At 47.6% G+C, this 20094-nt stretch overlaps 3 protein-coding genes across 5 annotated transcripts; 2 read left to right on the top strand and 1 right to left on the bottom strand.

Annotated features, from left to right (window-relative positions):
- Positions 1-912: 912 nt before the first annotated feature.
- On the bottom strand, positions 913-10344 carry Eef1akmt3 (EEF1A lysine methyltransferase 3). The gene is made up of 3 exons (XM_090327795.1): positions 10127-10344; positions 9878-9989; positions 913-2752 (listed from the first exon to the last, which is right to left on the bottom strand). The coding sequence occupies exons 1-3, from the start codon at positions 10295-10297 to the stop codon at positions 2361-2363; spliced, it is 675 nt and encodes a 224-aa protein (XP_090183921.1). The 5' UTR covers positions 10298-10344; the 3' UTR covers positions 913-2360.
- A 488-nt stretch (positions 10345-10832) lies between these two features.
- Positions 10833-15226, top strand: Mettl1 (methyltransferase 1, tRNA methylguanosine). 3 transcript variants are annotated; one of them, XM_090327790.1, is made up of 7 exons: positions 10879-10965; positions 11234-11348; positions 12039-12202; positions 13057-13241; positions 13330-13443; positions 13590-13691; positions 13808-15226. In XM_090327790.1, the coding sequence occupies exons 2-7, from the start codon at positions 11299-11301 to the stop codon at positions 13934-13936; spliced, it is 744 nt and encodes a 247-aa protein (XP_090183916.1). In that variant the 5' UTR covers positions 10879-10965; positions 11234-11298; the 3' UTR covers positions 13937-15226. The 3 variants fall into 3 exon arrangements, with proteins under 3 accessions (XP_090183907.1, XP_090183916.1, XP_090183919.1); XM_090327781.1 differs by lacking the exon at positions 11234-11348 and having other exon boundaries at positions 10833-10965; XM_090327793.1 differs by lacking the exon at positions 10879-10965 and having other exon boundaries at positions 11258-11417; positions 13808-14318.
- Cyp27b1 (cytochrome P450 family 27 subfamily B member 1) lies at positions 15218-19783 on the top strand. Its single transcript, XM_090327774.1, has 9 exons — positions 15218-15823; positions 16380-16570; positions 17079-17281; positions 17356-17556; positions 17652-17827; positions 18035-18207; positions 18367-18445; positions 18876-19073; positions 19399-19783. Exons 1-9 carry the CDS (start codon positions 15629-15631, stop codon positions 19510-19512), a joined length of 1530 nt encoding a protein of 509 aa, XP_090183900.1. The 5' UTR covers positions 15218-15628; the 3' UTR covers positions 19513-19783.
- The last annotated feature ends 311 nt before the right edge of the window (positions 19784-20094 follow it).

Below are 20094 nucleotides of genomic sequence, written 5' to 3'. Positions count from 1 at the left end.
GAGCTCTACCACTTGAGCCTCAGCACCATTTCCGGCTTTTTTCTATATACGTGGTACCAAGGAATCGAACCTGGGTGTTCGTGAATGCTAGGCAAGCATTCTACCACTAGGCCAAACTCCTGGCCCCAGGGATCGAATTTTTAAAGGAATGAAGAAGCTGGAGGTATAGCTCAATCATAGAGCATCTGCCTAGTATAGTATGTGTGGGACATTGGTTTCCATCTCCCATGGGGGTGCCAGTGGCTCACACCTGTAATCCTACTTAGGAGGCTGAGATCTAAGTACCATAAAAATGCCAGGCATGAGGCTGGGAGTATGGCCTAGTGGTAGAGTGCTAGCCTAGCATATGCAAAGCCTTGTATTCCGATTCCTTGGTATCACATACACAGAAAAAACCAAAGTGGCGTTGTGACTCAAAAGGTAGAGTGCTAGCCTTGAGAAAGCTCAAGGATAGTGCTCAGGTCCTGAGTTCAAGCCCCAAGACTAGGGGGGAAAAAAACCAGGCAAGGTGGCTCTCACCTGTAATCCTAGCCACTCGGGAGGCTGAGATCTGAGGATCAAGGTTCAAAGCCAGCCTGGGCACTAAAGAATGTGAGATTCTTATCTCCAATTAATCACTAGGAAATGAGAGGTGGGCTGTGGCTCTAGAGGTAGGTAGGTAGCCTTGAGCTGAAGAGCTCAGGGACATCCAGGCCTAAGGGTAAGGTGGTAGCCTTGAGCTGTAGAGCTCAGGGACAGCGCTCAGGCTCAGAGTTCAAGCCCTATGACCCACCGGGAAAAAAACAACAATCTGGAAGTAAAGCTGTGTCTTAAACTGTAAAGCACTAGCCTTGAGCAAAAGAGCTCAGAGACAGCACCCAGGCCCTACTTTTCAAATCCTAGGATTTGTGTATGCGCACACGCGAACGCGCGCACACACGCACATACAGATAAAGAACATACTGTCCAAAAGGCAGCTTTTCTGTTCTCAGGTACAGGGCTGGGAGGATTTGACTCAGTCAAAGCATAATCCTGCCAGACTTTTCTCTCTCCTAGAAACGGGTGACCTGAGGCTTATTTCCCAACATCCAGGCCAGGGAAGGAAAGGGGAGCCAGGGGAACTGTATTCTTTGGATGCAGAAGAGATCATGAATGCTTACTTTTCCCTTTAAAAAATTCCACAGTGGGCGAGGAGTTTGGCCTAGTGGTAGAGTGCTTCCCTACCATGCACCAAGAAAGGGTTTCAATTCCTGGGTACCACATACATAGAAAAAAGCCGGAAGTAGTGCTGTGGCTCAAGTGGTAGAGCTTCTACCCTTGAGAAAAAAGTCCAAGGACAGTGCTCAGGACCTGAGTTCATAGCCCAGGATTGGCAAAAAAGAAAAAGTAAATAAAAATTCCGCTGAACTCTTTGGGGTTTTTGTTGTTGCTGCTGTTAGTGTTGTTTGTTGAACGCAGGGCCTGGGCACTGTCCCTGAGCTTCTTCCGCTCAAGTTAGCATGTTACCACTTGAGCCACAGCACCACTTTTGGCTTTTTCTGTGTATGTGGTGCTGAGGAATTGAACCCAGGGCTTCATGCATGCTAGGAAAGCGCTCTACCACTAAGCCACATTCCCAGCCCCCACAGAACTTTTTTTAAAAGTCCATTCTGTTATTTAAAAAAAGACAATGGGGGGGAATGGGAAACAGGACATGTGAAAGGGTATCAATATTTGTGAAGTAATGTACCTTCTATCTTATGAATATAATGTAACCCTTCTATTAATTACAATAAAAAATACATGAAAAAAAAAAAGACAATAGGGGCCGGGAGTTTAGCCTAGTGGTAGAGTGCTTGCCTACCATGCACGAGGACCCGGGTTCAATTCCTCAGTACCGCATACATAGAAAAAAGCCAGAAATGGTGCTGTGGCTCAAGTGGTAGAGCTCTAGCCTTGAGAAAGCCCAAGGACAGTGCTCAGGCCCTGAGCTCAAGGCCCAGGACTGGCAAAATTATTAAAAAGACAACAGTAAAATTAGAAGTAATCATTGACAGTCTCTGCACCTGCTCTCATACCCATTTATCATCCCCCACCCAACACCCCTAAAAACCATCTTCCTCCTCTGAAAATTAGAGCTGGAAATTTACTTTGTGCCATAACATGAGTGTTTTTAGGGGTCCCTGACTCTTACTAAGAATGCACTTCTATGGGGAAAACAAGTAAGGAAGAGAGAGAGAGAGAGAGAGAGAGAGAGAGAGAGAGAGAGAGAGAGAGAGAGAGAGAGAGAGAGAGAGGCAGAGGCCATGGAGATCCATCCTTTTGGCCCCTGTGTCTATGGCTCTGGGAATATGCAATGATTTCCCTGGGACAAGGGGTTGAGAACCACAGAAGGGGTGAAGTCAAGCAGGCCTTGTTTCCCTATGGCAGGCCCTATAGATGTTGACATTCTCATCCTCATCCCGCTGGGCCAGCTCCAGTTCAAAGTGCTGGGGCAGGAGGTGCTGAAAGAAGCTCAGTGTCCCATGTTCCTCTCTCATCTTGGAAGCCAGATAGATGGTGCCCTGGGGCCCACACAGGTGCTGGAGTGTTCTCAGCAGCAGTGGGAAGGTGGCTTCCAGGTACACGATATCTGATCCCAGCACCAGATCATAATTTCCAGGGAAGACATGCTGGTCAATCCCCCAGGACAAGGCGCAGACCTGGGCCCGGACTCCAGCTGGCACATTATCGTGAACGTTGCCTTGGATCTGCTCTAGTGCCAGAGGCAGGTCAGTGATGGTAACATCTCCCCCTGAGGGAGAGTAAGGAGGAGAAATTCAAGTCAGAGGGATCCATCAAGGGCTCCTGGCTCCTGCCTAAAAGATCCAGAGACCTCAAAGCATACAGGACAATGTCTTGCTAGCCTGAAGTGCACACTTGACTTTTGGTTGCCCTAACCTCCATCTCACCCACTGCCGTGCTCATTACTCTACATTCTACCACATCAACATTCTCTCTGAGCTAATCTTCAACCACACACAACTATCAGACATCAGCAGAACCCTGAGCAGGACTACACTGGAGATGGGCCCTGTACCCACCCCCACTGACACAAAACCACCTTTGGAGGTCTGGAAGGCTTCCCGGAGACATGGCCTCAGCTGAGCCCTAGAGGACACATACGAGTTAGTCAGGTGGAGCTTTCTGAGCACACAGTGTGAGTACAGAGGCCTGGCAAGATAGATTCTATGGAAGAGTATATATTAGAGGATGTGGAAATAGGGAGAAAAATATCCACACATGAGTCAGGATTATGATATGCTAAGCAGATTCAGCTTGGATAAGGAGGCAATAGGTCAAAAGAATAGAAATGAGGGTGAAGATGATCAGATTAGCATTTCATTCAGACAAAAAAATACAAATATTGAACTAAGAGCCCAGGATATACTGTTAAGCAAAACAAAAACTCTAGCCTTCCTTGAATTTCAGCTTAGAGGTAGCATATTGGGTACTGTAAAGTAACTAATCATAATAGTGAGGAGTGTTACGGAAAGAGAAGCTAGATGTGCTAAGAATTCATTCATTTTTATCTTGTGCCTTTATGTCAAACCAAACAGACAAAAACCATACCTTTTCCACCACGAGTTTACAGACAGTTGCTAAGACCCAGGTATGGTAGCATGCACCTATGCTAGAGCACTCAGGAGTTAGAGGTAGGAGGAGGATCTCAAACTGGAGGGCTTGAACGAGAGGCACAAAACAAACAACAACATAAACTAAAGCATATTGTATATCAAATAGCAATGTCCACTAGAGTGCAGCATGAAAGGAACTTTTTTTGGTAGGGGCACTAGAGATTGAATCCAGGGCCTCAAGCTTGCAAGGCAGATGCATTATCACATGAGCCACACCTCAGTCCTTCTGCTTCTGGTTTCTTTTTTCTCAAAGCTGATACTCTACCACTTGAGCTATACCTCCACTTTCAGCGAAGGTGGTTAATTAGAGATAACTGTCTCATGGACTTTGCTGTCCAGGCTGGCTTCAAACCTCAATCCTAAAATCTCTACCCCCTGTATAGTTAGTATTACAGGTGTGATCCACTGGCACTCAGCTAGGAATGTAATTTGAAACTGGATGATTGGGGAAAACCTCATGGTGCAAAGACCTGGAGTAACTGAGCAAACCACGTGAATCTCTAAGGCTAAAGTCTACCAAACGATAGGGCAGCAAACACAAACATCTTGAGATGAGACTATCCCTGACAGGTGTAAGGAATAATGAAATGTCAGTGGCTGGAGCAGAGTGAGTTGTAGGGGAATAATTGGAATAGAATCATAATCGAAGCATAAGGAATTAGGCTTTTAGTCTTTGAGATATAGGAAACTATAGAAAAAATTTAAACGGGGCTGGGAGTTTGGCCTAGTGGTTAAAGTGCTTGCCTAGCATGCACAAAGACCCGGGTTCAATTCCTTGGTACCACATACATACAAAAAAGCTGGAAGTGGTGCTGAGGCTCAAGTGGTAGAGCTCTAGCCTTGAGAAAGTCCAAGGACAGTGCTCAGGCCCTGAGCTCAAGCCCAGGACTGGCAAAAAAAAAAAAAGAAAAAGAAAAAATTCAAATGAAAGAATTCTACACATTGATTTATGCTTCAAGAGAAGCATTTTCAATTGCTGGGACTTAAAACACTGAAGAACAATATTAGAAACAAGAAGACCAGTTAAGAGGTGTTTGTAATGATCCAGATGTTGGTATGGATCACGGTAATAGCACTGGCCAAAAAGTGGTCAAATCCTGACTATATTTTGAGGGAGAGGGAGAGGAAGGGGGAGAAGGAAAGAAAAGAGAAGGAGAGAGATAGATACTCAAGATGGTTTCCTAACCAACTGGAAGACCAAAACTGCCACTCTTGGGAAGGTAATACTGATTTCATTTTCAGACACATTAAGTTTGAGATGTCTATCAGACAATCACACGAAGATACTGATTAGGCAGTGGGTCATGCAAACAAACCTGGAAATAGAAGTGGGAGAACCATCATAATCAGCATAAAAAGGGCATTCAAAGCTACAAAGTGAGAGCTGCTCAGGAGGAAGTGGAGACTGGAGAAAAGGAGGGTTAAAAGGCTACTCCCAAATGCTGGGGCATTCAAGTCTTCAGTGGTAACGATGAAAGGGAAATAACTAAAGAGAAAGGAAAAGTGTGCCAGTGAGAGAAGCACTAACCAGAAGTGTGTTGGCCCAGAAAGCAAAGGACATTTCAAGGAGAAGCAAGTACTGCTTTCAAATGCACAGTCAACCCAAGAGGCTGGCAAACAGTAGCCTTTTGAGTTTTAAAGGAGAACAGAAGCTGAGCACTAGTGGCTCACGCTGGTAGGTAATTCTAGCTACTCAGAAGGCTGAGGATTGTGGTTAGAGGTCAACCAAAGCAGGCAAGTCCAGGAGACTCTTCTCTTCAATTAACCACTGAAAAAGCTCTTTGCGTATCTGTGGCTCAAATGGTAGAGAACCAGCTTTGAGTAAAACAACCAAGAAAGCCAGGAGCGGTGGCCCATGCCTGTAATCCTAGCTACTCAGGAGGCTGAGATCTGAGGATCAAGGTTCAAAGCCAGCCAGGGCACAAAAGGACCTGATACTCTTATTTCCAATTAACCTCTAGAAAGGGAAGTGGGGCTTTGCTCAAGGTTAGGGCTACTGCCCTTGTGCTGAAGAGCTCAAGGACAATGTCCAGGCCCAGGGTAGGGTGGCAGCTTTGAGATGAAGAGCTCAGGGACAGTACCCAGGCAGAGTTCAAGCCCCATGACCCACACAAAAAAACAAAAAACAAACAAACAAAAAAAAAACCACAACCAAGAAACAGAACCCAGACCCTGATTTCAAGCCCTAGGACACACAGAGACAGAAAGATTAAGACAGAGAACAGAGAAATGGCTAGGTAACTGGGAGATGTGAGATCATAGAATTTTTTTTCTGAGTTAAGAGGAATTACAACATATTTATGTGCATATGTGTAGAGTAGGGGAGAGAGAGACAGATAGAAAGGCAGACTACAATGTAGAGAGAAAGAAAAATGAATAATGTAAGAGAGAGGAAAAGAGTTGATTGAACAGGGTCTTTGAGTAGGTAAGAATGTTTAGCATCTTGTGACAAGTAAAGACCTTGTCCTTAGCTATGTCCAACCATGATAACAAAACAGAAGGTAGTCATGCAGAAAAAGGCACAGCTAGGGGAGTAGAAGTAGTGACAGGAACATATGGGCATTTCTTCTGAGAAAAAGAGGTGCAATCAGAACATAGAAAACGGGGCCAAGAGTTTGGCCTAGTGGCAGAGTGAATGCCTAGCACGCATGAAGATCCAGGTTCTACACCTCGGTACCACATACATCAAAAACGCAGTAAATGGTGCTGTGTCTCAAGTGTCAGAGCTCTATTGTTGAGAAAGCCCAAGGGCAGCACTCAGGCCCTGAGTTCAAGCCCTGACACTGGCAAAAAAAAAAAAAAAAAAAAAAAAAGGAAACAAAACCATCAGCTGAGAGTGATATGATTACAGCAGAGATAGCATTCATGGACTTGAAAAACAGAAGGTGTGGGGAGTATATAGTTCAAATGGTAAAGCAGTTGCTTAGCAAGTGTAAGACCTTGAGTTCAAAACTGCTAGTACTGAAGAGGGAAGGAAAACAAAAAAAACAAAAGCAAAAACAAGAAAGAACCATGTTTAAGGCCATAATATCAAATGTACTGGTACACACCTATAATAGTTTCACAAAAGATGAAAGTAAGGAGGGTTACAGACTAGACCAGCCCTGAGCAGAAAGTACAAGATCCTACCTGAAACTCAAACTAAAAGACTAGGGGTATGGCTCAGGTGACAGAAAGTTGGACTAGCAATTGTGAGGCTCTGAGTTCAAGTCTCGGTACTGCCAAAAAGAAAAAGAAACAAAGAAATAGATGTTTAAGAGAGTGGAAGAATAAGAGAAGTATAATAGGCTAGTTGGACAGTACTTGGAACATACCTGAGTTCAGCGATAACAACTTTAAAATGAGTCCACCAGGCACTGGTGGCTCATGTCTGTAATACTAGTTACTCAAAACCAGCAAAGTCAGGAAATCCATGAGATTCTTATCTCCGATTCACCACCAGAAAAACAGAAGCAGAGCTGTGGCTCAAAGTAATAGTGCTCTAACACTTTGAGCAGAAAAGCTCAGAGTCAGCTCCCGGTGTCTGAGTTCAAGCGCCATAACTGACCCAAAAATGAAAAAGGAAGGAAGGACAGGAAGGAGCAAGGGAGGGAGGGAGAGAGAGGAGAGAAACCTGTCAAAAGTGACATCTAGAGTTTCCATTGGATGAATGGTGGTTTGATTCATCAACATGGAGAAACCTGAGAGATAAACAGGTTTGGTGGAAAGAGATCATAGATCTAGTCTGGGCATATTAAACTTCCCCATGGGGAGACATGAAGGCTCTTAAGAAAACCCAGGCAAGAAATGGTAGTGCCCTGAGGGGAACTGGAATAGGTAACTAAAATGTTAAGAACATGTTAATAGGTCAGGCCAGTTTCTGGAATGTGAAAGGAGAGGGCAAACACCTGACTTGGCAAGTAAGCAAGGGCAAAGAAGAAAAGTCTAGTCTAGGAGCAAGTGAAGATGGATGTTCCCATCCATACACATGCTTATCTCCCCATTTTATTTTTATTTTTTGAGGGGCCAATACTGAGCTTGAACTACTCAGCCTGTTAGCTGTCCCTTAGTTTTATTACTGGCATTCTAACGAGCCATACCACCACTTCTGGTTTTTGGGTGGTTAATTGGAGATAAAAATGCCATGGACTTTTCTGCCCAGGCTGGCTTTAAACCTCAATTGTCAGATCTCAACCTTTTCAATAGCCAGAGTAACAGGTGTGAGCCACCAGCACCTAACGTCTCCCCTTTTAATGTACATGAGTCTCATCTACTTACACTTTATGGTACTCCTTCCTTTCTTTATATGCTGCGTTCACACTGTTCATCTCTTTGCTTTTCAGAGCTTCCCCTTGAAGAATTCCCAAGGAGTTAAGGCAGACAGCATATCCCTGGTTCTACATATAAGTCACCACAGAGCTGGACCATAGCCTCTTCTTCCAATTTCCCCATCCAACCATATGCTTAGGGAGAAGAAATCTTTATTCACTGTCAAATCCCCAATACCTAAGGTAATTCTAGGTATAGAGGAGACTTGGGAATAAGTGTAGAATGAGTGAGCAAAGGAATGAAGGCTTACCTCTGGAAAGGCTTCCCTTAATGTCACCACATTCTGTTCCCATGAACAAAGACCTAATCATTTACATACAGGGTGTATGTGTTGTGTGTGTGTGTGTGTGTCTACACATGCATTCCCACACCTGTCCTGGCTTGAACTCAGGTCTTCTACTTGACCCACAGCACCACTTCAGCTTTTTGGTAATTTACTGGAGATAAGTCTCACTGAGTTTCTTGCCCAGGCTGGCTTCGGACCTCAATCCTTAGATCTCAGCCTTTTGAATAGCTAGGATTACAAGCACCTGGAACTCTGTGTGTGTGTGTGTGTGTGTGTGTGTGTGTGTGTGTGTGTGTGTGTGTGTGTCTGTGTGTGTGTGTCTGTGTGTTTTCCTAACTCATTTTCATTTATTTTAGTTCATTTTTATATGCATCATTTTATATAATCATATACACATAGCTATTGAGCCCCTGAGAGTCTCTCCTAATAATATCCTACTTTGGTCTCACTGTGTGGCACTATGTGTTTTTTTGTTTTGTTTTGTTTTGTTTTTTGCCAGTCCTAGGCTTGGGCTCAGGGCCTGAGCACAGTCCCTGGATTTTCTCAAGGCTAGGACTCTACCACTTGATCCACAGCACCACTTCTGGCTTTTTTTACTACATATGTGGTATCGAGGAATCGAACCCAGGTCTTCGTGCATGCTAGACAAGCACTCTACCACTAGGCCAAACTCCCAGCCCTACTATGTGTTTTTAAATGAGTGTTTTTAATGTGGAGTTTTGTATGCCCCTGGTTATAAATTAAGAAACTTTTTTTGTTTCTAGCTTTTTATAAAATCGAAACACAAAGTCAGGTGCTGATGGCTCAAGCCTGTAATCCCAGCTATTCAGGAGGCTCAAATCTGAGGACTGCCATTTGAAGTTAGCCCAAGCAGGGAAGTTCATGAAGAATCTGGTCTCCAATTAACTATCAAAAAAAAAAAAAAAAAAAGAAAAAACAACCAGAAATGGAGCTGTGACTCAAGTAGTAGAGTGTTACCCTTGTATTCAAAACGCTCAGGAACATTACCTATGTACTAAGTTCAAGTCCCAAGACACACACACACACACACTCACACACACAAAATCAAAGCACAATTTTCCTTTCCTTTTTACAGTACTTAATTCTTACCCTCTCTTCCCAAGAAGCACATTCTAGTCCCCCAAACTCACAATCATAATCAATAAAGATCTAAAAGTTCTAGCTGGGTGTGGTGGCACACAGATGTAATTTCAGCAGTCTACAGTCCTAGGAAAGAGGATTTTAAGTTTAAGGCTAGCCTAAAACTATATAGACATAAGCAACCAACTAACAACAACAATTAAAAAAAAAAAACTAAAGAACCTAACATAACAAAAGTATAAATTTTCATGGTGTTTAATATCCTATAGATCGCTCCACAGGAGCATTCTTGATGAAAACCCAGAGGACAAAAAAAGTTTCCAGAGACAAGGCCTGTCAGTTTTTTATTTCCTGACCCCAAATTAACCAACCACCTTGGACGCTTTGAAAGCCAATTAACACTGAATGAATGCCATATAGAAGATGGGCTGTTAAAAGGGACAGTGGGAAACCCAAAGCACTCTCCTTTCTCAGTAATCCACGTAGTGACAATGTCGCCACGCCCACAACTCCTCACCCCTCCTTGCCACGAAGCCAGCTCACGCACCCTGCAGCGCCGCCAAGATTCCCACGATGCCAGTCCCCGCGCCCAGTTCGATCACCTTTTTGCCCCGAAAGTCCACATTTTGTCTCTCGAAATAGTTGCACAGACTCAGAGCCTATGGAAGAGCGAGGGGGGGAGAGGATAAAAATGAATAATTATATAAATAGTGGTGGACGTGTCCTCCATATGGAAGAAGCTGGATTCGAACTCTGGCCCTCCCAGGGACCCACACTCGGGCAGCCCACTCCTCACCGCATCCCACACGCGTGCCGCCACCCCCAGGCGGGACCCAAAGTTCTGCGTGATGCGCAGCTCGTGGCCACAGAAGCAGAAATGACTCTTCTCCGAGTAAAAGTCGGTGAAGAGCCCGACCTCCCGAGGGAACACCGACTCGGATTCGGGATCCAGGCGGGAGTTTGCCATCCAGCCGAGTGAGTTTTGTCGGGGCACAGCGGGCAGCGTCCGGATCCCGAGGCGGTGGCGGGGTAGGTAGGAAGCTGGTGCGGCGGCCGTCTGGGCTCACCCCGAGACGCCGAGCCCCGCCTCCCGCCCCCCCATCAGCTTGCCCTCCTTCCTCCAGCTTGGACTTCCTGGAGGAGCTGCCCACCTGCCTACAGCACACGTCGGACCTAACCGACCAGACCCGGCAGACTTGAGCCGGAGACCAGGGCGAGAGAAAAGAGGCTTGATTTCACCCCAAGTCCTTCTCACCTGTGGGGTGCACAGGTGCCTACGTGCAACAACAGCATGGTGACCCAGATCGGGGGAGAAGAGAGCTAAGAGGGTAGGAGCCTGGGTCACGCAACCCCGGCCGGGATTCAAAACAAAACGAAACGAAACACAAGAGACGCGGGAGACCCCCGCGCGCGCGCGCTCCCGGGTCAACTCAGCCCAGGGTCTGGAAGGGGCGGGGCTTGCTCACGGCGCGCGTGCGTCATCACCCTGCGCCGCTCGCCCGGCCTCCACGTGAGTTCGGTGGACTCTCGGAACAATTCCGGCGTCATGGCAGCAGCGGAGGCCCCGCAGCCTCAGAAGCGCTACTACCGGCAACGCGCCCATTCCAACCCCATGGCGGACCATACCCTGCGCTAGTGAGCGAGCGGGGCACGGCGGGGCGGGGAAGGAGGACGAACCCTCCCGGCGACCGGGGAGAGGGCCGTGCGGGGCGGGGGGGTCGGCTGGGTGACGTGGCCGGGAGTCGGGTCCGGAAGTTGGGCAGCTGGAAGGAGGGGCGGGCCCGGTGTTCGCGTGTAAAAGTCTGGGTGCGGGGTGCTTGTGTCCGAGAATAGAGAATTTTTTTTTTTGAAATCTGAGAAAAGAAACAGGTTGTGGTCTCCACCTTTCGACTTGGTTTGCTAGGTTTAATAAAAAGACGAACATAAATACCGGCCGCCGGTGGCTCACAACTGTAACCCTCGTTCCTTATGCGGCTGAGATCTGAGGATCGCGATTCAAAGACAGCCTGGGCTGGAAAGTTTGTGTGATTCTTTATCTCCGGTTAACCCTCCAAAAAAAATCTGGAAGTGGAGCTGTGACTCAAATGGTAGCGCATTACCCTTGAGCAGAAAATCTCAGGTTGGGGTGCCCAGGACCCAAGTTCAAGCCCCAGGACCGACACACACACACACACACAGTGCAAACATGCCCCCAAAGTGCCCATTCCTTACTACATCCCCTCATCCTCAACTTACAGAACACACTTTTTTAAAAAAAGAAAAGATTGGAAGGGAAATGGGGACCATGACATGTGAAAGGGTATCAATGTGTGGGAATTAAGGCACCATTTATCTCGCAAATATCATGTAACCCTTCTATTAATTACAATAAAAAATATATTAAAAAAAAAAGAAAAGAAAAGATTGAAGTGCTTTAGGCAGACAATCAGTGTTTGGGAGAAGGGGAACTTGTAACCCAGAAACAACTACCTGACCAGGATCACATACATTTATGATGACTGGAAGGTCCTCCATCGTGAGCCATATGATGTTCCTATAATTCACACTGGGAGTTAAGGGACTTTCCATCATGTCTCCTAGAGATAGGCCGCAGGACCCACAGTTGCAGAATTCATGAGAAACTCTGCTTCCTATGTTCACTCACCCGCACACAAGCAGTAGCACTTCAGAAATAAGCTTTCTCACATTCTTTCTTTTCTTTCCAATAGCCCTGTGAAGCCAGAAGAGATGGACTGGTCTGAGCTATACCCAGAGTTCTTTGCTCCACTCACTCAAAATCAGAGCCATGATGACCCAAAGGATAAGAAAGAAAAGAGAACTGAGGCCCAAGTGGAATTTGCAGACATAGGTTGTGGCTATGGTGGCCTGTTAGGTAACACTCTGGCTCTTTTTCTGGGGTAACAAGAAGCATAGGTTCTGCCACCTCAGCAGGTTGGGGAGAGGGGAGCTTCCTTCGTTCCATACACTAGTGACATCAGTGTGGAGAGTCTTCAGCTACCCTCTACTATGGATCTATGACCTTTGCCCTGAAGAAGGGAGGAGCCTGCCTCATATGCCTCTTAGAACCTGGGTTGTTCTATCTGGCTCTAGTTGCTCCATGAGCCTTTTTTTTTTTTTTTGTGCTGGGTCAGTGAGTCGGTCAGCACAAGCTTCAGAGATTAATTAGCCCCTGTGGCCAGTGATCCTAAACTGTCTTTCTCTTGGGGATTCCACTATCTCCCCTTCCTTAGTCCCCTCCCTCATCAGAACTCATGCTTTCTGCTCTACTCTTGGGTTTTGGGATCCCTTTTGTAATTGTGTGTGTTGTCCCAGGCATGAATGACAACTTACTCTCCTCATTTTAGACCTTTCCATATAAATAACAGCCTGACAGCAAGGAAGAACATGTTGGCTGGAGGAGGGGTGGGAAAACAACCTTGGTTTAAGTTCCAGGTCTTTTTATTTTTATGATCTTGTGGATTCCAGACCATCAGTTTCCTCTTCTTTACCACAGAGTATTATAAGGATTGAATGGAACCACGTTTGAATCACTGCAAGAAATTCACAAATTGTACCCGTCATCTTAGATTTTTCCACTTCAGTTCTGGGGACAGTTTTTGTATCTTGTCTCCTTTCCAGTAGAAGTGTCTGACTTTTTTAATTGCAGTTGAGGCTTTCTTTCCTGTATTGATCCTTTGCATATCATGCAAGTCTGAGATTAATGATCAAATTTCTATTTGTGTCCAGTGGAACTGTCACCACTGTTCCCAGACACCCTGATTCTGGGTCTTGAAATTCGTGTGAAGGTCTCAGACTATGTACAAGACCGAATTCAAGCCCTACGTGCAGCTCCTGGAGGTGGCTTCCAGAACATTGCCTGTCTCCGTAGTAATGCCATGAAACATCTTCCTAATTTCTTCCGCAAGGGCCAGGTAGGGAGTGGCCCAAGTTGGAAAGGCTGGTAGGTGGAAGATGGTATTCAAACACTCACAACTCTGTTGGTGCTTATCTGTCTCACAGCTGACAAAGATGTTCTTCCTCTTCCCCGACCCACATTTCAAGCGGACAAAGCACAAGTGGCGAATCATCAGTCCCACGCTGCTGGCAGAATATGCCTATGTGCTGAGAGTTGGGGTGAGCTGGGAGGGAGGATGGGTTTACCCCAGGGGCTCTTCACAAGTAGTAATCATGGGTACATTTAGGTACTTGCACCCTCACTCCATCATCTCACTGCTCAGTGGCACAGGCAGCCCTTGTCTAGGATTATTTTGCTTATACAGGGGCTGGTATATACCATCACCGATGTGCTGGAGCTCCACCACTGGATGTGCACCCATTTTGAGGGGCACCCTCTATTTGAACGTGTGCCTCTGGAGGAACTGGTAAGTAGAAGGCATAAGGGAAATTGTGAAAATACAGGTCCTTTCCAGAGTAGTCCTGTATTCTTTGAGGCCAGTATGAAAGGTAGGCAGAAATATTGAACCCTTCCTTCTTCCAGAGCGAAGACCCCATTGTGGGACATCTAGGCACTTCAACTGAGGAAGGAAAGAAAGTTCTACGCAATGGAGGAAAGAATTTCCCAGCCATCTTCCGAAGAATACAGGATCCCACCCTGCCTAATCACTGACTGTTTACCCTGCCTTAGTTTGGCCATTTTCCAGGGACTGGATAAAAAGATCAGCCCCCCCCCCCACCCGCACCTGGGCCTCTTCCCAACTGACACTATAGCTAGAAGATTGTGTCTAAAACATGGGAGTGCTGCCTGGTTCATATTTGTCCTACCTCCTCTTACCTTCTTGTCTCCTCACTGCCAGCACAAAGCAAAGAAACTTACCAAGAAGGCCAAAGGACTTTGGATCAGAGGTGATCTTTGGAAGAGTGTGAAGTCACGTTCTCCTTAGTACTCCTTTCACGTTGGGGTTTCTCCTCAGCTGGCTTGAGGAATGCAATGCCCCACCATCTAAACTGTCTGCTTGGCTCAAATCACTGCCTGCTTGTGTTTACTTTGCAGTCCTGGGGATGTGTGTACATGCACGTGCTCATGCTGTTATTTCTTAGGAAAGGCTGGGGGGTGTGTCATGTGCCTCCCATCCTCTCCTGCCTAAGACTTGACCTGGGCAATCTGTCCTCCTTTATTGTTGCTAGCTCTGGAGAGTCCTTGGAAAGTGAGAAGGTAAAGGGCCTCTCCTTTTCCATGTTGACGTTTGATTGTAAGACTTCAGAGTTGACTGGTTTAGAATCTGATAGGAGTAGGGAGACAATGAGGGGTATGAAGCTAAACTGGAAAATTCTTAAGCTGAAAGTAAAAACAAGGGCTACTACCCAGAAAGCCACCCAGAGGAAACTGAGTCAGCTGGAGACTGAGAATAGGCACTTGGCCCTTCCTTCTAATGGCTTTGAAAGAACCTCCAAAACACCCTACTTAAAAGTATTCTCACTTCTGTTCCTCAGGACCCAAATCCTACTGCTGGAAGGAGGGAGCTTGTGGACCTAAAGGATACCTTTCCTTTCCCAAGAAACAAAGAGAAAAGTACCTGGAACCAATGTTAACCCATTAACCTACATGCCACCTCCCCTGTATGTTTTAGGCGGAAGAAAGATGTGGTAGTATAGGAAAAGTCTCACATGCAAAGAAAGTACAATTCAGTGAGCCAAAAAAGACGCCATTGTGGAATATGTAGGCACTTTAACTGAGCAAAGAAAGATCTGTGTAACAGAGGAAAGAATTTCCCAGACTCGGGGGCCAGGAGTGCTTGTCTAGCATGCACAAAGCCCTAGGTTCAGTTCTTGGTACCACATACAGAAAAGCCAGAACTGTTGCTGTGGCTCAAATAGTAGAGGGCTAGCCTTGAGAAAGCTCAGGGACAGTGCCCAGGCCCTGAATTCAAGCCCCAGGACTGGCAAAAAAAAAAAAAAAGCCCAGGGAGGCAGGGAGGTTAAAGCCATGCCTCTACCTATTTCCTTTGCAGGATGGAGAAGGGGCTTGATTCTTGGAAAGGGGAGAGCACTGACTCCTATAATTGAAGTGACAGGCCTTCAGGCTGCTGAAGGCACAAGCCAGAAGAAACTTAAAGACCTCCCTTCCCGTGAAGATCATAGTAACAGGAATCCCCAAAGAGCCAGGGAGTCAGGCCTCGCCCCGCCCACCATTTGTATGTGCTGATGTCCAGCACTTACTCCCTGAGCAAAGAGATTGGCTGAGGAGCTTGGGAAGGAGGTGTCATCCCCTCTTGGACCAAGTATTAAATAGAGGTTTTGGCAAGTAAACAAGATGCTCTGGGAAGTCACTCTTTGTTGGGTTCCCTGAACCCTACCTACCATGACACAAACTCTCAAGCTCGCCTCTAGAGTGTTTCATCGAATCCCCTGGCCTCCCATTCTGGGTACCTCTCTGGGTTCCCGAGGCTCCGACTCATCAGCTGGGAGTTTGGCAGACATCCCAGGGCCCTCCACACCTAGCTTCCTGGCTGAGCTTTTCTACAAAGGGGGGCTGTCCAAGCTACACGAGCTACAGGTAGGAGGGGACTTCATTCTAGCTCCTGGGACTGACAGCCGGGGGAACTCATTTTAAAGGCAGAAATGACAAATGAGTGAATGTAGTAAGGAAGATCAGTGAGAATGGATGTCTGGATTGGGAAAAGGCATATTGGGGCTAGGGGAGATGGCCCACCTGGCACACAGTCCCAGCAAAGGGATGTACTCTGTGCCTTCCCCCTCTTCTCTGGGACCTTCCTGGCCCGGGACAAGTGCCCTGGGGGTAACCGGTGATGGCGATTAGAAGGAACACTTTGGCTGAAAGCTGTCTGTTTTTCATTTACTGAGTACTCATCCTTAGTTGGACAGTCCAAGTAGAGAACCTTTAGGAATTTCTCCGCGCTCAACCCAGAGGACCAATGAGAAGTCCCGAATGTATGCTTTCTGCATAGTTGCAACCTTCTGCCCATCCCACTCAAAACTTTCATGCACTGAGAGAAAGAGGAGTTGACAGGCTCAGCCTTGAGGCCATACATTAGAAATGCTGGGTATCCCCAGCCCCGGTACCCACGTGTTGGATCCGCGGATTCTCCCAGGTGCAGGGCGCTGCGCGCTTCGGCCCCCTGTGGCTGGCCAGCTTCGGGACTCTGCGCACCGTGTACGTGGCTGACCCTGCTCTCATCGAGCAGCTCCTGCGACAGGAGGGGCCTCGGCCAGAGCGCTGCAGCTTCTCATCCTGGACGGAGCACCGTCGTCGCCACCACCGGGCTTGTGGACTGCTCACCGCGTGAGTCCTCTCTGCCCCCTAGCCGGCTCTGTGGCCCTCCCCTACCCGGCCTCGAGGCGCCATCGATCTGGTGCCATCCTGGTTTTGCAGGGAAGGTGGTGATTTCTCCCAGCCGTCTTTGCATTGGTTGTCCACTCTTTCCATCGCCAGGTTGAGTTCCCTGCTCACCTGCTGATGCTTAGCCAAGCCCAGAACCCTGGGAACTCTGGGGAACCGGAGGAATGGATGTGGGGTAGGGTTCTAGAATCCGGATGGAAGAAATGTGAGACTCTGTGACCAGGCTATTGGGAGCTCAGTCCCTCCCTACTCCCCACCTTACCCCTCACCCCCCAGGAGGCGAGTTTGGAAGATGGAAGATGGGCACAGGCAGGGCCTGAGTTCTGTGCCCTGAGGAAGAGGATCCAATACTTCTAGTCATCCCAGCCAAGTCCCGTCTAAAACACACACACACACACACACACACACACACACACACACACACCCCTCCCTGACACGCTCCCTCCCACAGGGAAGGTGAAGAATGGCAAAGGCTGCGCAGCCTGCTGGCCCCACTCCTCCTCCGTCCTCAAGCGGCTGCTGGCTACGCAGGGACCCTAGGCGAAGTGGTCCGTGACCTGGTAGGACGATTGAGGCGGCAGCGGGGACGCGGCGGCGGTCCGCCCGCCTTGGTGCGGGACGTGGCCGGCGAGTTCTACAAGTTTGGACTGGAAGGTGAGCGGGCCGGCCGGCCTGGGCGCCGCGGGAGGCCCCCTCTCCCCGAGCCCGACAGCGCCCTCTCCCGCCAGGCATCGCCGCCGTGCTGCTGGGGTCGCGCCTCGGCTGTCTGCGGGATGGAGTGCCCGCGGACACCGAGACCTTCATCCGCGCCGTGGGCTCCGTGTTTGTGTCCACGCTGTTGACCATGGCCATGCCCAGCTGGCTGCATCGCCTCGTGCCCGGCCCCTGGGCCCGCCTCTGCAGAGACTGGGACCAGATGTTTGCCTTTGGTAAGGCACAGGAGTGGAGTGAGAATCAAGGGTGTGTGTGTGTGTGTGTGTGTGTGTGAAGGGGTAGTGAGACGTGCATGTCTCTTCGGATGCAGCCCAGCAGCACGTGGAGCGGCGAGAGGCCGAGGTAGTAGCCATGAGGAATCTGGGAAAGCCTGAGGAAGACATGCTGTCTGGGTCTCATCTGACGCATTTCCTTTTTCGGGAGAAATTGCCAACCTCGTCTATCGTGGGCAATGTGACAGAGCTGTTGTTGGCTGGTGTGGACACGGTAAGGTTCCCCTCCACGCTGTGAACCCCACTTACAGAATGTAGCCTTCTCAGTCTCCAGAGGCCATTTTCCAGCTTCAGGGAACCCACCATGGTTCTGAACACCAGTTTGGCCTAGCACCCGCTCAGCCCCAGCCTGCCCCATGTTCTGCCTTCCCTACCTGGTTTCCATGCCTACCCCCTTAGCTGCTTTCCTATGTCCAAGCAGGTGTCCAACACACTCTCCTGGGCTCTGTATGAGCTCTCCCGACATCCTGAAGTCCAGTCAGCGCTCTACTCTGAGATCACAGCAGCCCTGGGCCCTGGCTTCTGTGCTCATTCCCATGCCACTGCTCTGTCCAAGCTACCACTGTTGAAGGCTGTGGTCAAGGAAGTGCTAAGGTGAGGGGAAGAAAAGTGGGAACTAGAGAAAAGACTGGGAAGTAGATAGAGGGAAGTAAGGAGCAGGGAGAGAAAAAATTAGCATTTGGAAGGTGAGAAGGAAGAAGCCATCTGCTCCCACCTCACCTTGTGGTTTCTCTCTTTTGCTTTGCAACCCAGATTGTACCCTGTGGTGCCTGGAAATTCCCGTGTCCCAGACAAAGATATTCATATAGGAGGTTATATTATCCCCAAAAATGTGAGTAAAGCCTATGAGCCCCTATTGCGGAGCCATTTCCATCTTGGGCCCCAGCCCCGTTCTCCAACACTCCCCCAAATCCTTCTAATCCTCCTTGGCCCAAATGCTTGGATGTAAATGTAACTGGACAGCAGGGAAATGATTCTAAAAGTAACCCCAGAAAACTTGCCTGCACCCAAATCCAAGACCTGCCTTTATCCTAATCCAAAGATTCTCTTCTTCAAATCCGTCCAGCATTCTGATGCCCAAACTAAGAAGTTTGTGCTTTTTTGTCTTGTTTTGCTTTGTCTTCAAGACAGGAGCTTGCAGTGTCCCCCAGATTGGCCTTGAGATTGGCCTATCCTGCCTCCATCTTCAAGTGCTGAGATTATAGGTATTCACCACTATGTCTGGCTACTAAACTGACAACTATGTATTCTTTCCTCACTAGACACTGGTATCTTTATGTCATTATGCCACTTCAAGGGACCCTTCTCAGTTTCCAGAGCCAAATGCTTTCTGTCCAGCTCGCTGGATGGGAGAGGGCCCAACCCCCCACCCATTTGCATCTCTTCCCTTTGGCTTTGGCAAGCGAAGCTGCATAGGGAGGCGTCTGGCAGAGCTTGAACTACAAATGGCTTTGGCCCAGGTGAGTAATCTAGACCTTATACCTCAAACTAGTAGACTCAAGCCTCTAAATCTGCACGTTCCTTTCCTCTAACAAGCATAGGAAAACATATATGATCCAACATACCTAATCCTTGGAAATAGGATAATCCCATTATATGACTGAAGTGTAAAACAAGAGAATTTGGACTTTTCCCCTTCCCTAATCCTTACCCTCATTAACCAAGAACTCTCCTATTGTGTGTGGGTACTACCCCCAACACATGCTATTCTAACTCTAAAATGCTCTTTACCAATCAGTCTTACCCTCATAGATCCCCACAGCAATAACTTTCTTTCTTTTCCAGATCTTGATACATTTTGAAGTGTTGCCTGAGCCAGGTGCTCCCCCAGTTCAACCTATGACACGGACTGTCCTAGTACCTGAGAAAAGCATCAATCTACAGTTTGTAGACAGATAGTGCTGTGGAAGGAGGTTGTCCTGATCACCTCTCATATCATAAGACTTGTCTATCTGAGAAAACTGGAAAGATTATAGTAAAGTGCAGGAAGCAGCCCGGACCCATGTGGAAAGAATGCACTTGGCATGACTTACAGATTCAGAGAGAACCATGCTCCCTCCACCTACTCAGAACTTCTGTCAGCCTTCAAGGTTTCAGTGAAGATTGGAATGCCGCCTTCAAGGGCCAACTCAGATGCTAACTAATAATGCTAGCTGGCCTGAACAATGATTCTGCCACGGTGACTGTAATGCTTCTAGTGTTTATTGATGCTGGTTAAGCATTTATCACAGCATGACCTAGGTAACCGTGCAGTTGCTCTGCCCCCAATCAGTTCTGTCTTGTATGTGTGTAAGCTCTTTGAGAAGAAAGATAAGGCCTATTTCATCTTTTTCTTTCTTTCATTTTTTTTTCCTGAGACATCTCACTATGAAATCCTGCCTGGCCTTGAACTCTTAATCATTCTGCCTCACCTTTTAAGTACTGATAGCTTTTCAGGCATGTACCACTGTATTTGAGCCTATCAGAACTTTCATTCCATTA

Source organism: Megascapheus bottae, chromosome 2 (genome assembly GCF_031878675.1).
Source record: "Megascapheus bottae isolate mThoBot1 chromosome 2, mThoBot2.hap1, whole genome shotgun sequence".
In the NCBI taxonomy this organism is placed as follows: Eukaryota; Metazoa; Chordata; class Mammalia; order Rodentia; family Geomyidae; genus Megascapheus; species Megascapheus bottae.
Note: the sequence above shows the minus strand (reverse complement) of the source record. Positions and strands in the feature narration are given on the sequence as shown.

Excerpts from the sequence above, each read along its gene's own strand:
- Eef1akmt3 (XM_090327795.1), bottom strand. The coding sequence starts at position 10,297 with ATGGCAAACTCCCGCCTGGATCCCGAATCCGAGTCGGTGTTCCCTCGG. Across the intron at positions 9,990-10,126 it reads CGGCACGCGTGTGGGATGCG|GCTCTGAGTCTGTGCAACTA; the intron begins GTGAGGAGTGGG and ends GCTCTTCCATAG. Across the intron at positions 2,753-9,877 it reads AATCTTGGCGGCGCTGCAGG|GGGGAGATGTTACCATCACT; the intron begins GTGCGTGAGCTG and ends ACTCTCCCTCAG.
- Mettl1 (XM_090327781.1), top strand. The coding sequence starts at position 10,877 with ATGGCAGCAGCGGAGGCCCCGCAGCCTCAGAAGCGCTACTACCGGCAA. Across the intron at positions 12,203-13,056 it reads TGGCTATGGTGGCCTGTTAG|TGGAACTGTCACCACTGTTC; the intron begins GTAACACTCTGG and ends ATTTGTGTCCAG. Across the intron at positions 13,242-13,329 it reads ATTTCTTCCGCAAGGGCCAG|CTGACAAAGATGTTCTTCCT; the intron begins GTAGGGAGTGGC and ends TCTGTCTCACAG.
- Cyp27b1 (XM_090327774.1), top strand. The coding sequence starts at position 15,629 with ATGACACAAACTCTCAAGCTCGCCTCTAGAGTGTTTCATCGAATCCCC. Across the intron at positions 16,571-17,078 it reads GCTTGTGGACTGCTCACCGC|GGAAGGTGAAGAATGGCAAA; the intron begins GTGAGTCCTCTC and ends TCCCTCCCACAG. Across the intron at positions 19,074-19,398 it reads TACAAATGGCTTTGGCCCAG|ATCTTGATACATTTTGAAGT; the intron begins GTGAGTAATCTA and ends TTTCTTTTCCAG.